At 29.6% G+C, this 15081-nt stretch overlaps 1 protein-coding gene across 1 annotated transcript; it reads left to right on the plus strand.

Moving 5' to 3' along the window:
* Nucleotides 1-11401: 11401 nt before the first annotated feature.
* On the plus strand, nt 11402-13568 carry LOC144558698 (uncharacterized). The gene is made up of 3 exons (XM_078307544.1): nt 11402-11744; nt 12346-12710; nt 13021-13568. Exons 1-3 carry the CDS (start codon nt 11471-11473, stop codon nt 13288-13290), a joined length of 909 nt encoding a protein of 302 aa, XP_078163670.1. The 5' UTR covers nt 11402-11470; the 3' UTR covers nt 13291-13568.
* The last annotated feature ends 1513 nt before the right edge of the window (nt 13569-15081 follow it).

A 15081-nucleotide genomic window follows, 5' to 3' on the forward strand; every position in this document is an offset into this window, starting at 1 on the left:
TTCTCTAAGCGATCCATTTCATGACACATAATTACTTGCTTTCTTGTTTCCTGAATGAATACCTTCTCTACCTCTCCTTATATACAAATATACTAGGGTTTCCATTGTGTAACCTTCCTAGTATATTTCTTCTTATTAAAATAGCCAACCCTAACCGCTGCTACAGTGCGCAATGCAGTAACTGCTACAGTACCAGTCTCAACTCATATTAATTTTGGGTTTTTAATAAACTAATGTTATAACGATGTTTTGCACATTATTATATTTATGTGTCATGTATATTATACTATATAATATGCACCATATTATACCAAATAATATATATGCACACTTCTCATAAATTTATCTTCGTTCTAAGCAGACATGATAATTATTTATCACATGTATATTATTTCATGTCATATGAAACAATATACATCATATAAATAAAATATCCTTCTTGTTTCTCATTCAGTTGGTGTGACCTATATGGAGGATCTGTGTTATGTTGGCAATAGCATAAAACAATTTATTACCATAAACTATAAGCGGTATTCTAGCTATACATTATAGTTACCCAAATAACATAGATGTAAAGAATCCCTTTTACAATACATGATCCTTTAAAGTAACGTTACAAATAGCATTATTTGTGTTCATTCCTTGTCACATGATATTATGAATAATATACAAAGTCGGACTGTGTCGTCTTTGTATTATATTTGTTTCTTGGTCTCTTAAGTAAATTATAAATATATAACCGCACTTCAATTATATTGCATACATTATAATTCTACTTTACCAAGGGGCCCATAAAATATCATCACTCATTATAAATGAGGAACAATGATACTATTGACATATAACTTTCTCCCGCACAAGTTATATACAAGGAACTAATATTTTTATCACTACTTATAATAAACAACTTTTAATACTAATTACATTATATACTTCTCATGTGAAAAATAAATACATCTCATCTCTTAGAATTTCGAGACACAATGAAATATTAATGACACTAACATAACCCATATAATATTTTCATTCGTTAGGTCTGTTCAATATATGAAACATTTTATATGCTCATGTTATTAAACGATAAGTATTTATCAATATTTATAGAACTACAATGTACTTTAATCAACATGACAAACTTATCATGGTATATTAGTGTTCCATGCTAATAACCAAGTTTGTGAACATTTTAGAGATTTATGTTTGTCATCATATAGAGTTCTATGGTTCAAGACTAAGAGCATCTTCTTGAACACTTATATAGATAAACATAAATTTCATAGAACAAAATACATGTAGCATTCAATTCACAAACATAATATGTAAAAATGATCAACATAAGATAACTTTTAGAACACATATCTAATATTTAGAACCATAGACCATGAACTAAATATGCACAAATAAGAGCAAGTAGCTTGACTCGTATAATAAATTATTAAATTATTTACTAATTGGTAAACAATTGTATAATTTATTTGATCCCATGAATTAAAACAACAAAATATCATTCCTAAGCTGTGATGTCCATTTAAGCAAATAATATTAGCAATTTTATTGAAAATACAATAAATTATTTCCTTAAGTGTAATTTTAACTTATTTTGTTTAATAAAGAGAGTTCTAAATAAGGACTAAACATGTATAGCAAGAAACATTTCTCTCAACACTGAAAATTATAAATTAGACTTCCAAAATAGAATGGTACTAAAAAATATATTGTGTTAATAAAAAATAATGGTACTAAAAAAATGTTGTGTTAATAAAAAATGTTTTGGCTATTCAAGTTGATAATTTTGGAAGGTAAATAAGTTGCTTAGGCACCACTCTTTTATGGGTAATCATACTGACACAATAAATTTTTATATTAACAACATCTTAAATAAATTAAATGTATAAACAATATTAACCTTCATTTTGTTGAACTAAGGGGCACCTCTAATTTCTCAAAAACTGAAATTAAATTGCAATTGAAAGTAAAAATATGAGTTTAGAGAAATTTGACACGCGGGATGTTAACGGAGTTCGGAAAAACAAAGGCCTACGTCTCCGAGGCTTCGCAACCTTGTGTGGTGCGCCTTTCTATTACCCAATACGAAAGGATTACAACTTGTGAACCGTTGAGCCCTTACACACCAAGCGGAAAGTCAAATGACCAACTCAAAGAGATGAGAACAAGGTCTCGATTGTCTAGATAATCAAGAGAAACACTCAATAGATCACTCTAACCTAATCTATATCAAGATTAGTGAAGTAGATTTGAGGTTGCTTGAGGAATTTTAAAGTTTTAAGCTCTCACAACAATGGAGTAGGCTAAGCTCTCAGAAAATCGCTTTTGAAATGATTAGGGTCGGCTCAGATAAGTGGGGAAGAAACCCCTCTGATCTATTTATAGTGTCAGCTCAAAAACAAGCTGTTTGACATAAAACGTTACAACGTTTTAGTTCAAAGTGTTGGGTTTTGACTGTTCAAACCCATTGATTAATTATGTTGGGGTTTTGACTGTTCAAACCCATTGATTAATCATGTTGGGGTTTTGACTGTTCAAACCCATTTATATGCTTAAGGTGCGGAAAGAGTAAAACAAAACTTTTACATCTACCTTAAGCTAAGGATTAAATAAATCAAGAAAATTCGTTTAATCCTATTTACAGATCTACTACATAATTGATTTTCTAAAACATTAAATCTACTTATCAATTAAATAGATTAATATAACATGTTTATACCTTATTTCCAAATCATAGTTGGAATGCAGACCGAGCGAGTAGAGCCTCACCAGGGAAGGAATCGACTTGGAGTATCACACGTGTGATACCTCTATTGGTTATCCACCAGGACTAACTAGAGAGCGGTTTATTTCTTTTGCCAGAAATACTATAAACCGTGGTATTCTGCAAAAACACTATTCATCAAAAAATTCATTTCAATCAGATTTGCTAATTAAACCAAATCTGAAATACTGCGAAAATTCAGTAAAACACTATTCACCAATCGAAAAACCGTAAATAGAGAAAGAGAGAAATCCAATTAACGAAGTAATCAGATTAACACGTGAATTAGTGATTTTTCTCTTTCACCTATGCCCTCTATTTATAGGCAAATGAGGAGGTTCGCCAAAAGACCAAAATACCCCCGTACTTGACAAAATTACATTTTTGCCATTTTGGATGTGGCATTCAAATTTGATTTTGCAACTTCATATTGGTTAGATTAGTTTAATGGATTCTAAACCCATTAACCCAAAGGAATACTAAATAGTAACTATCCAATATCAAATATGTATAATTGTCATGTACAATTATATTCATTTACGGTTTTCGTTTGGTAATTTTTATACAACATGTCAAACACGTTTATAAACAAACCTGTGTTTCTGTTTGTCATTCTAAATGACGTACAATTAATTATAATTAATTATACCAAGTATAACTAATTATAACCATTAGTTTTTGCTTTGTCATTTTTAACATGACAAATATAATTTAATTATAACACGTATAATTAATTATAACCATATTAATATTGATCATAACCAATTTATAATCAATCACAATAAGATTCTCCGATTAACTCCTATATGGTGTGACCCAATAGGATCTGTGTTATGTTGGTAAATAGAATTAAAACTGTTTTAACTTCTATAATCATAGGAGGCATCTGGCAGTATACACTATGACCATCCAATTACACAGATGATGATGTACTGTACAATATCACGATCCAGTAAACAATTTACTTGTGTCTGTTCTTCTGTCTCATAGCTATCAGATCAGTTTCAAGGTAGATGTGTGTGATCCTTGCTAACTGTATCTTTTCTTGATCTTGAGTAGATTATCAAATATAATTACTCTTGTAATTATACCGCATGCAGATAATCTAACTCTACCAAGGGGCCTAGTGATGCTATAGCTCGTATAGAGATACGAGGGACAAATAGTATTCTTGGCAGACTATCACTTCCTCAGCTAAGCTATACATATGGAAATGCTACCGTTATGATTGCTTTTTACGGACAGCGTTAGATAACACTCACACATACATATTTCTTAGTGGGAACGATAAATACCTCATACTGTAGAACTTGACACTGAATGAAAACATAAATGACACGAACACAATTCTATTTAATGTTTCATTCGGGGTTTGTCAAATACCATGTTCCTAGAACATGTATCCATGTGATTAAAATGACATCTCGTGTCAGGTGGTTTGTAAAACTTAACCATCTTTTAATCCACATGCTAACCTTATCGCGGTAATTAGTGTTCCTGCTAATTACCTTGGTCAGTGACTTTTAAGAGTATATATTATCTATATTATGGAGTTTCACAATTTCAGTCATGAACTCGAAATGATCCATAATTTCAATAATACTCAAGGCAACAAAATGTATATAAATAAACATTCAATTCATGAACAAAGCTTTATGATAATTTATCGTATTATTGACTTCTAGATTATTACAAACTAACACAAAGTGCGATTTAGGGTTTTAATTTTCTAACAGCTCAGCAAAAACGTTATAACGTTTGTAAAACGTTATGTAACGTTTGGTTCTGTAAAATTTGATAAAAACATGAATTGTTTGAAGCTCAGATTTAATTAAAACGTTACAACGTTTTAAATTTGAATTTAGCATTCATACAGACAATCCTAAAACGTTATAACGTTTTACAAAAACGTTACAACGTTTAAGTTGTTCTGTACATCTGTGCTTTAGCTGTTTTGACAATCCTAAAACGTTATAACGTTTTGTAAAAACGTTACAACGTTTTAAGTTGTTTCTGAGTTTAATCAAGCTTTTACTTCAGTGTTTTTGACAGAATTAAAACGTTACCAACGTTTTACTTCTGTAAAAACAGCCTCAGACTTACTTTACCAAACTTCTGATTTTACAATTCGCATTCTTGATAAAAGTCTTTGTGATTTCTTCAGTCCAAGCATATTACATTGTAATTCCAACTCTTCTTAGACTTATATAATCTTAAAAAAGAAGAAATCATAAAATTCAATAATTGTATGTTTTTGCAAATTAGTCAAATAGACGAAAATGATTATTGTACGAACAACACGTTTTATGTCTTTTCAACGATTATTTTTCATAATGTAATGAATATTGTGATAATTTATTAATGATTTTATTTCCATAATTACCAGATACTCTTTTCTGATTTATTTATATATGATTTTTTTTTCTGAATTTCATAATGCTAATTAGTATTGCTCATCACAAAAACCGATTAGGAAATAAAATTGATTTTTGGTACCAGTAAGCCTCACGGGGATCGGTAAGGCTGTAACGTCCACCAAAAGTATAAAAAATATTAATTTATTTTTATGTTCTTTTGTGGCGGCAAAGCCAAAGCACTAAAACCACTCTATATTATATACTACTTTTGGGAAAGGTCACTATCAAGTATTGTCCTTTCTAACAAAAATAAAGATAAAAGAAAATTATAATTTTGTCAGTATTTTGAGCAATAATGAGTTTTGGCTGTCCCCACCATTATCCATAACAAATCAACCACTCAATTTGCTCCACCATTGTCTTTTTTTTTTTTTAAGTTTTTTTTTTTTTTTTTTGAGGAAAAACCCTTGGGTGTTTTAAAGCTTTTGTTGCACTCCGGCAAACCACCGATTTTTTAAAAAATACCAAAAAAAAATTATTTTATTAAAAATAATCAGTTTTTGAGTAGAATTTTAAAAATATCCAGGCTGCAGATTTTTTCTGCGCTCCGGAATTTTTATTCCGGGCCGCGGAAAAAATTTGCGCCCCGATTTTTTTTTTTTGGAATTTTTTATTCCCAGCGCAGATTTTTTCTGCGGCCCGGATTTTTTTTATTTTTTAGAGTTTGGAGAAAAAAAATATCCATGGTTTGATTTTTTTTTATAAAAACTCATTTTTTTAATAATATATGTGTATGTATATATAATATAATATATGTATAATATATGTATATGTATATGTATATGTATATGTATATGTATATGTATATGTATATGTATATGTATATGTATATGTAGAGTTAGGCTGGGGTGCTATGGATAGCATAGAGGCCTCTATGCTACGGCTCAATATTCGAGTTTTCAAAATCCAAACGGTCGATCCGAACCGTTCATCTTATTCTCCATATTAATATCTGCTTGGAGACCAAATTTTACATTTTTATGAATTTTTTTACTATTTATTAAGTATTTTACAAAATTGTTGATCCAACGGTGGCTGCATAAAACAGTAAAACCGTTGGATTAGCGATTTTCAAAGTGGCTTAATAAATAGTAAAAAAATCCAGAAAATTATAAAATTTGGTCTCCAAGCAGATATTAATATGGAGAATAAGATGAACGGTTCGGATCGACCGTTTGGATTTTGAAAACTCGAATATTGAGCCGTAGCATAGAGGCCTCTATGCTATCCATAGCACCCCAGCCTAACTCTGTATATGTATCTGTATATGTATCTGTATATGTATCTGTATATGTATATGTATATGTATATGTATATGTATATGTATATGTATATGTATATGTATATGTATATGTATATGTATATGTATATGTATATGTATATGTATATGTATATGTATATGTATATGTATATGTATATGTATATGTATATGTATATGTATATGTATATGTATATGTATATGTATATGTATATGTATATGTATATGTATATGTATATGTATATGTATATGTATATGTATATGTATATGTATATGTATATGTATATGTATATGTATATGTATATGTATATGTATATGTATATGTATATGTATATGTATATGTATATGTATATGTATATGTATATGTGTATGTATATGTATATGTATATGTATATGTATATGTGTATGTGTATGTATATGTATATGTGTATGTATATGTATATGTATATGTGTATATGTATATGTGTATATGTATATATATGTATATGTATATATATGTATATGTATATATATGTATATGTATGTATATGTATATGTATGTATATGTATATGTATATATATGTATATGTATATATATGTATATGTATATATATGTATATGTATATATATGTATATGTATATATATGTATATGTATATATATGTATATGTATATATATGTATATGTATATATATGTATATGTATATATATGTATATGTATATATATGTATATGTATATATATGTATATGTATATATATGTATATGTATATATATGTATATGTATATATATATGTATATATATGTATATGTATATATTAATATATGTGTATAATATATGTATAACTCATTTTTTTTAATATATGTATAATGAGGTAGGATAATATACAATCGATTGTTCCTGAGGTCCCGTACAACCAAGTCATTTTCCGATGTATACGTATATTATATATACATACACATATATTATTAAAAAAATGAGTTTATATAAAAAAAATCAAACCATGAATATTTTCTTTCTCCAAACTCTAAAAAAAAAAAAAAAAAACCCGAGCCGCAGAAAAAATCTGCGCTCGGAATAAAAAATTCTAAAAAAAAATAATAATAATTCGGGGCGCAAATTTTTTCCTCGGCCCGGAATAAAAATTCCGGAGCGCAGAAAAAATCTGCGGCCTGGGTATTTTTAAAATTTCACTCAAAACATGGTTATTTTTAATAAAATAAAATTTTTTTTGGGTATTTTTAAAAAAATCGGGGCAAACCAGATATGCCAGAACGAAGCTAAGAATAACACTATTTATCTATTTTTATTTTTTTACTATTTTATAATTTTTCAAGCAAGCTTTTAAAGTCTCGCATATAAGAAAAATATTATAATTATAGTATTTATAAATGGCAAACTTTTAGAAGATAGTAGTACTAATACAATGTTACACTTGTATACACACACCCATACATTATTGAAGAAATATTTGCATTAAATTAGAGAAAACTATGGCTATTAGATAGAGACAGGGTGGCATCGTTATTATTCTATTGGATTTAAAATAATAAAAGTCTTTATCCTTGTCATGAAAATTTTCACAAGTCTCTGCATCCAACGATTTGTTATTGTTAAAAATATCACTTTCTTACACATTTAAAGAAAAAATAAAGAAGCAAATTTATCTCATCCCCGGTTCTTTCAATGTTCTACTCTATACAGTAGCGGACTCACATATATCCGAGGGTAGGGGGCAGTTGTCTATTTTGAGAATTATTTTTGAATAATAATCATTAAATAAATTAAAGTTTTTGTTTTTTTTTTCAAAATAGATACAACTTTTAATAAATTAAATGTACTAGAAAGATCATAATATTTTCTGGATTATCTAGATGTAACTTTTGAACCAGAATCAATAACTCATAATCTAAGCATTTTTTTTTTCCAATAACACATAAAGAAGTATATTAATTTTTCTTACAACCGTGAAAAATTCAACCTGAAAAATATTGATCCGGATTATTTGTTGCAGTCTTTTTAATAAATCAAATTATATTGTATTCCATCTATTTTCAAAGAAATATATTCAACATTTCTAATATTTTAATACAAAAATAAAAATTTCTGTTTTAAAAAAAAAACACAAAACCAGTGCACCATTAACCAGACATATACCATACCAAAAATTTTGCTCATTTCCGGTTAACCAATAACCGGACCCATTTCACTAATCTGGGAATTGGGTAACCGGAAAAAAAAAATCCGGTTACTGGGTAACTGGATTGGGTAGTTTTTGAAATTCAACGCCGAAGTGGTTATTTTTTGTAATTTGATTTATTTTTTAGATATAAATAAAAAAATCGGCGTGTGTGTATATAGGTAAAAAAATAAATTATTTCTCTCATAAACCAATAAATTAGATGATTGAACCTTTTTTCATATACATATTACGTAATTTTCATTTTCTAACAGACTGTAAATTGAGAACTTTATAAATGTAAAGTAAGTTTTAATAGAAAGAAAAACAATAAAATAGGTAAATGCGAGAATTTCTAAAATATCAAATGATAAATATGGTATTATGAACTTTAGAAGAAAAATATATAATTTTAAAATTTTTAAGAGATACACAAAGAAATTTTCTATTTAGAAAAGTGATTTTTGAGTTAATTTGTAAAAAGTACAGGTAATATGACCACATAACATGACGTGACGTGACTGGTTCGCGTGACATGATGTGTAATTTTTGCTCGAATACAGCCACGTCACACAACACGCAAGTCACCTCACGTAACGTGATGTGAGTGATCACGATGTGACAAATTTCCTTCTCTACCTGCCACTAGAGAAAAATATACGTGACGTGACTAAAATTATGGCGGACAATCACATTACGTGTGACCACGCCTTAACCCCATGTGACGTGACGTAAATTAGTCACATCAATTTTTTTATATTTTAATTTAAATTGTTGAAAATTCAAAAAATATTATAAAATATGAAAAATTCTAAAATAAATAAATAATGCTACAATTTTTTTTGTTGAGAAACGACAGTTGGAGATCTAATATTATTTTAAAAGTTCAAATTACAAATATTAATTGAACTAAATTAGAGAAAATAAAAAATCAGTATTACATAACCTACACTAAAAGAAAAATCCGGATACTCTATGTGTACTAAAAAAAAACCGGATACTCTATGTTTTATACCGTGACGTAACGTGATGTGTAATTTTCGTTCGAATATTGTCACGTCACGCAAATAGTCACATCACACGACACATAACTCACGTCACGTGACCGACACACGTTACACAACATGACGTAACATAATATGATGTTCTGTGACTGATCACAGTGTGACTAATTTTCTTTACTACATTTAACATAATATATATGATGTTCTGTGACGTGACTGGTGACAGTGCGACTAATTTTCTTTACTACCTGTTACACGAACAAAATGTGTCCAATATCTAAGAAATTTTGTAGTTCGACCTTTCTTTTTAAATTAAAAAATATATTTTCAAATTAATCTACAGAATAGAAAGGAAATAGTTTTTATTGATATACAAACATACAGTACTGCTTAAATAATATGAATTTTTTTTTTTAACAAATAAGCATTGCTTGGGTTTCACAAATTATCACGTAGCGACAAAAAGTAGGCTAGCAATAGTTTTATTTTTTTAGATATTGTAAAATAAAATTATTTCTTATTCTGTGAAGGATATACTTCTTCTATTTACCTTACCTTTTGTTTTAAATCCACTAGACTACATTGCTTAATTCTCAAGTTGTGAAACTTGAAAGTCCTATATATATATATATATATATATATATATATATATATATAGAGTTAGGCTGGGGTGCTATGGATAGCATAGAGGCCTCTATGCTACGGCTCAATATTCGAGTTTTCAAAATCCAAACGGTCGATCCGAACCGTTCATCTTATTCTCCATATTAATATTTGCTTGGAGACCAAATTTTACATTTTTCTGAATTTTTTTACTATTTATTAAGTATTTTACAAAATTGTTGATCCAACGGTGGCTGCACAAAACAGTAAAACCGTTGGATTAGCGATTTTCAAAGTGGCTTAATAAATAGTAAAAAAATTCAGAAAATTATAAAATTTGGTCTCCAAGCAGATATTAATATGGAGAATAAGATGAACGGTTCGGATCGACCGTTTGGATTTTTAAAACTTGAATATTGAGCCGTAGCACGGGAGGCCACTATGCTATCCATAGCACCCCAGCCTAACTCTATATATATATATATATATATATATATATTTTGTTCTTTGCAATTGATTGGGCGTTGTAAATGATTCTTCCATGTTTTATGCTTTACTGGTATCCAAAATAGTATACTTATTTTTTATTCTTAAAATTAAATAATCAAGATAAATGTTGGATTAAAGATTTATTTATATTTGAAAGTCATGCGAGCCTTCTTACTTGAAATGTTTCATACTAATATATTATGAATAAGTGTGTTATGCATTGGGATTACTTGAATTTTGCAATTCTCATACCAAAAATAGTGTCCGCGGATATTTATTAATGAATTAACACTAAAAAAGAAGTATGTAAATGTAATGTATTTCACATTTTGCATTTTGTTCAATAAAATACGTCTAACTGATTTATTCTTTTCTTTTCTTAACATTGCTACATATATTTTTAATTTTTTAATTAACTAAAGTGTCTACAAATTAAAATGATTAGTTCATCCAGTTAAATAGTAACCACTTGGCCTTGTGTAATCTATCATTTGAACATAGTTTGACTCGTTGACCAGGTCGCTGCTACTAGGTCCATGGAACTATTCTCCCATTAATGCGTAGACTAGTGAAGTGTATCCATATCCTCTGTTGTAAGATTCTATCAATAGTCCGAGGACTAAATGATAGACCAAGTTGAAACCGTCTTTTACCTTAACAGCCAGCTCAACTCAAACTCAAATGATGGAGCTTCCACTTTATTTTAAAAAACAAAGAAAAGGGAAAACCTCCGCCCCTTGCAACACACACTCTCTAACCAGGGCAGGGCAGCAATGGCTTTCGGAGAGAGAACCATGGAAGGGGAACGAGAGAACATATACGATGAACCGAAGAGATTATCAGATTTCCTAAGAGAAAGCGACGAGGAGTTACTAGTGGAAATCAATTCCAAAACTGAATTTCAGAAGATATCGGCCAAATCGGGTTCGGGTTTGAATGTGAGTAGATTCTTGTGGTTTGGTCGGAGAGGACAGTCCAAGAAACAAGAAGAAGAATATAAAGATATAATGAAAAAAGATTTCTCTCCGGTGCTCTGCAATCCGTCAGGTAATTTTATCATCTTATATTTAAAATTGAGAAATTTAGATATATGCACTCAATTGATGTGTATTAGGATAACAGTATAGTTCAGAGACATAATTCAAATCAGACCAAGCAATAATAAGGATTAAGGAAAGCTTTATGGAATTCAAGTGGTATCTGGGGATTTGGTATATTATCAAAGTTTTATGTGGTTCATAATTTGGTGGGATGCTGGCTTTTTTCTTTTTTTTTTCTTTCAAGGAGGTTAGTGAATTTTAGTTAACAGAAGAAAGAATTAAAAAATCAAAAGACAAACTACCATCTGGTAGTTCTGTCATAGAGGACACCTAACAATTCTTACTGGTATGTTAATATTGAATTGAATGAGATTTATGTTTGATTATTTTCCAATAATTGAATAAAGAGGGTATCAAAATAAATAGAATTTTGTAAATTCTAACCAAGTATTACTACTTGAATAAAGTAAATAATTTAAGTTTGAGGCAAGCCTAATTATTTTAGTCAACCGAGCAATCAAGTCGTGTCTGTCCAAAGGAAATAACGGCGCTATCTCATGCAGAATTAACTGCTTATCCATCAATTTAACTATTTACAAATTGAACAGCAACAAAGTCTGGCAACACATCACTTACTCTTGGAATGGGAATTGGCTTATATGTTCTCCTATCGAAATCCACTTCAGAATACAGTAAAATGGCTGAGTTGCACAAACAGATGAAAACATTGCTTGAAGAAATTAAAAAAGAACTTGAAAACAAGAGCAGAGTTTGTAGCTGCTGTTCTACTGCATCAGATTTGTCTTGTTATTTGCACAAAATCTGTGACGAAGAGAATAAGTGTGGGAAGGGAGACACTCAATGTGTTAAAATGAATCAAATGGAATCCGAGCTTGAAATTGAGCTTGAACGAATGAGGTTTAATTTTAGTGAAGATAGCTCATCACTCACGCAAGAAGAACAGGGAATTCAGGTAACTTTTTCTCAGTTTTTGGCTGATTTTTTTTTTTTTTTAAATTATTGAAATTTGCAAAAGCTAACTTTCAACGTATTTCTATCTCATTATCATTTTAGAGACTCGTAATTAAACTGGTTTACACTAATATGTTGTCCTATTTGGGAAAACCCATATTTGTGATTTCTGCCTATTCTGGTATATATGAATATTTGGTATCAGTTGTAGTTTCTAATTGCACAAAAGACATGGTGAGCATTGTAAAATAATCTCTGTTCATTTTGCTAATTTTATCTGCTGACAAAGTATCTTTTTTTATACATGGAAGATACCTGTTGAATGGACCGACTTTTGTGAAAATTCAAGTTCAAAATTTGAACAATTTGACGAGACATGGCAAGATGACTGCAACCAAAATTATGGAGTTTCACCACATGAACTAGAAAGAAAATTGCATGAGCTCTTAAATCATAGACAGCAAGAGAGGATAGAAGAACTGGAGTCCCAATTGCACTCTTTGGAAAGGAAGTTACTGGAGAGGGAGAGTGAGATAAACCGATGGAAGGCCATTGCCACTACCTCTTCAAAAACTGAATAAAGTACGAAACAGTGTGTATTGTGTATTTACTCTCTCTTTTTTTGTGCATTCTCCACATGTAAGAAGCAGCAAAAGTTTTTGCATTCAAAAAGTTTGCTATCTGTCAAGGGTTTGATGGGTTATTTGAAAGGAGTGACTAGGAGAATTTCCAACTCACCTTTTCAACCGTATATGGTGCGGTAATTATTACCATGCTGAGGCTTTGAGATGGATTTATGGACTGCAGCTGTTAATGTGATTGTAATTGGAGTGATTACAATCCATTGTTTAAATTATTTTGTTGCTTTTATCTCTTTCCATTTTCTGATCAGCAGAATTAATCACAAACCTGCTGCGTTTTTATGATCATTTGCTAAAAAGAATTAGCTATTTGGCTAGGAAAAGGATTAGTGATACAAACTTGTCAAAATTGAAAACTGTTTATAGATGAAGAACAATTAGTTTGTAAACTGTAACAGATTTGATATACAGAGTTCTGATATATTTTTAATAAGTTTGTAAACTTTTTTTTTTTTTTGTAGAATGTAAAAGAATCAGTTGGGGCAAGTAAAAGTTCAAGGGCCAAATTCTTAATGTTATCTTATTTTAATAACCTTTATACAATTTAATTATTTACCATTATACGTAGTACAGATTTCATTTCTTATTTTACAAACTTATTTTCGGCTAATTATAGAAAGTTCAAAGAGAAAGATTCCGATGTTATATTCAGTACTTCAAAATAAAAAAATAAAAATGTAAATCCAAGGCAATTATGTTATCGAAATGCATTACTAGTTACTAGTTAAGAAGCGTGTTTTTTAATCCTTTTGGAAAGCAACTAAAAATTATACAGAAGTGCACTGTGGAAAATAATTTCTTCGTGTTCATTTATTTTGGTTTCCATTATTAAAATTGGATCAAATATATTACAGGGGAAATCATTTCTTTGGTTATCAAAATTATACTTGAATTGAATTAAAAATTCGAATTTATTGAACTCATGGATGCAATGCAACCATATCCAAAAAATCCAGTCAGAACTGTGGTAAATATGTCTGTGAACCTGTGTCCCTTATATATTAAAAAACTGTAAATCCATCTAAATATTTATCAATTGATTGAGAAAATCACAACAACATTATAACCTCAATTTCACACAAGTGTTGCTTTGTTGTATATATATGTGCATGTGTGAGGTAAAGTCCCGTTTTTTTTTTTTTCCTCACGATTTCGTTCCTTGGATCTGCTTTAATAACCGTGCAGATTGGTAAGATGATGAACAAATTTTTAGGCTGGAAGGCTCGCGTCCAGTCCCCACATCCAATTAATTAACAATAAACAATTTTTGGTATATGGTTTATTACTGGATCGGTGGAGCAATTTTTGGCATATGATGCATTAACCTTCATTGCTTCTGTTAACTAGAAGGGTTCCTATTGAGTGTGTTTCATAAGTATGGTACTAGGTCTGAATAACTCTCATACCACTATCTAGTATGTACACCTCATGCAAAGGAAGCCCCATGTCAATATGTCATTGCAATTAAGTCTTAAGTTAACGTTAATGTTAAATTGTCACCTATACTCAATCGATTACTAACAATAAATAACCTATTTATTTGCAGATAAATGGATGATTTTACGAAGTTGGAACGAATGATTTGGAAATAGATGAAGTGGTGGTTTGTCGGTAGATGAAACTTGAAAGTTTTGATGAACTGTTACTATTGCTGATTTTTAATCTGATTTTTCAATCGGTTTAACTGTTGTTGTTAATGATTTCTCTAAATCTGAGATGAATGCAATGCTT

The sequence above is a fragment of the Carex rostrata genome, chromosome 8 (assembly GCF_964058835.1).
Source record: "Carex rostrata chromosome 8, lpCarRost1.2, whole genome shotgun sequence".
In the NCBI taxonomy this organism is placed as follows: domain Eukaryota; kingdom Viridiplantae; phylum Streptophyta; class Magnoliopsida; order Poales; family Cyperaceae; genus Carex; species Carex rostrata.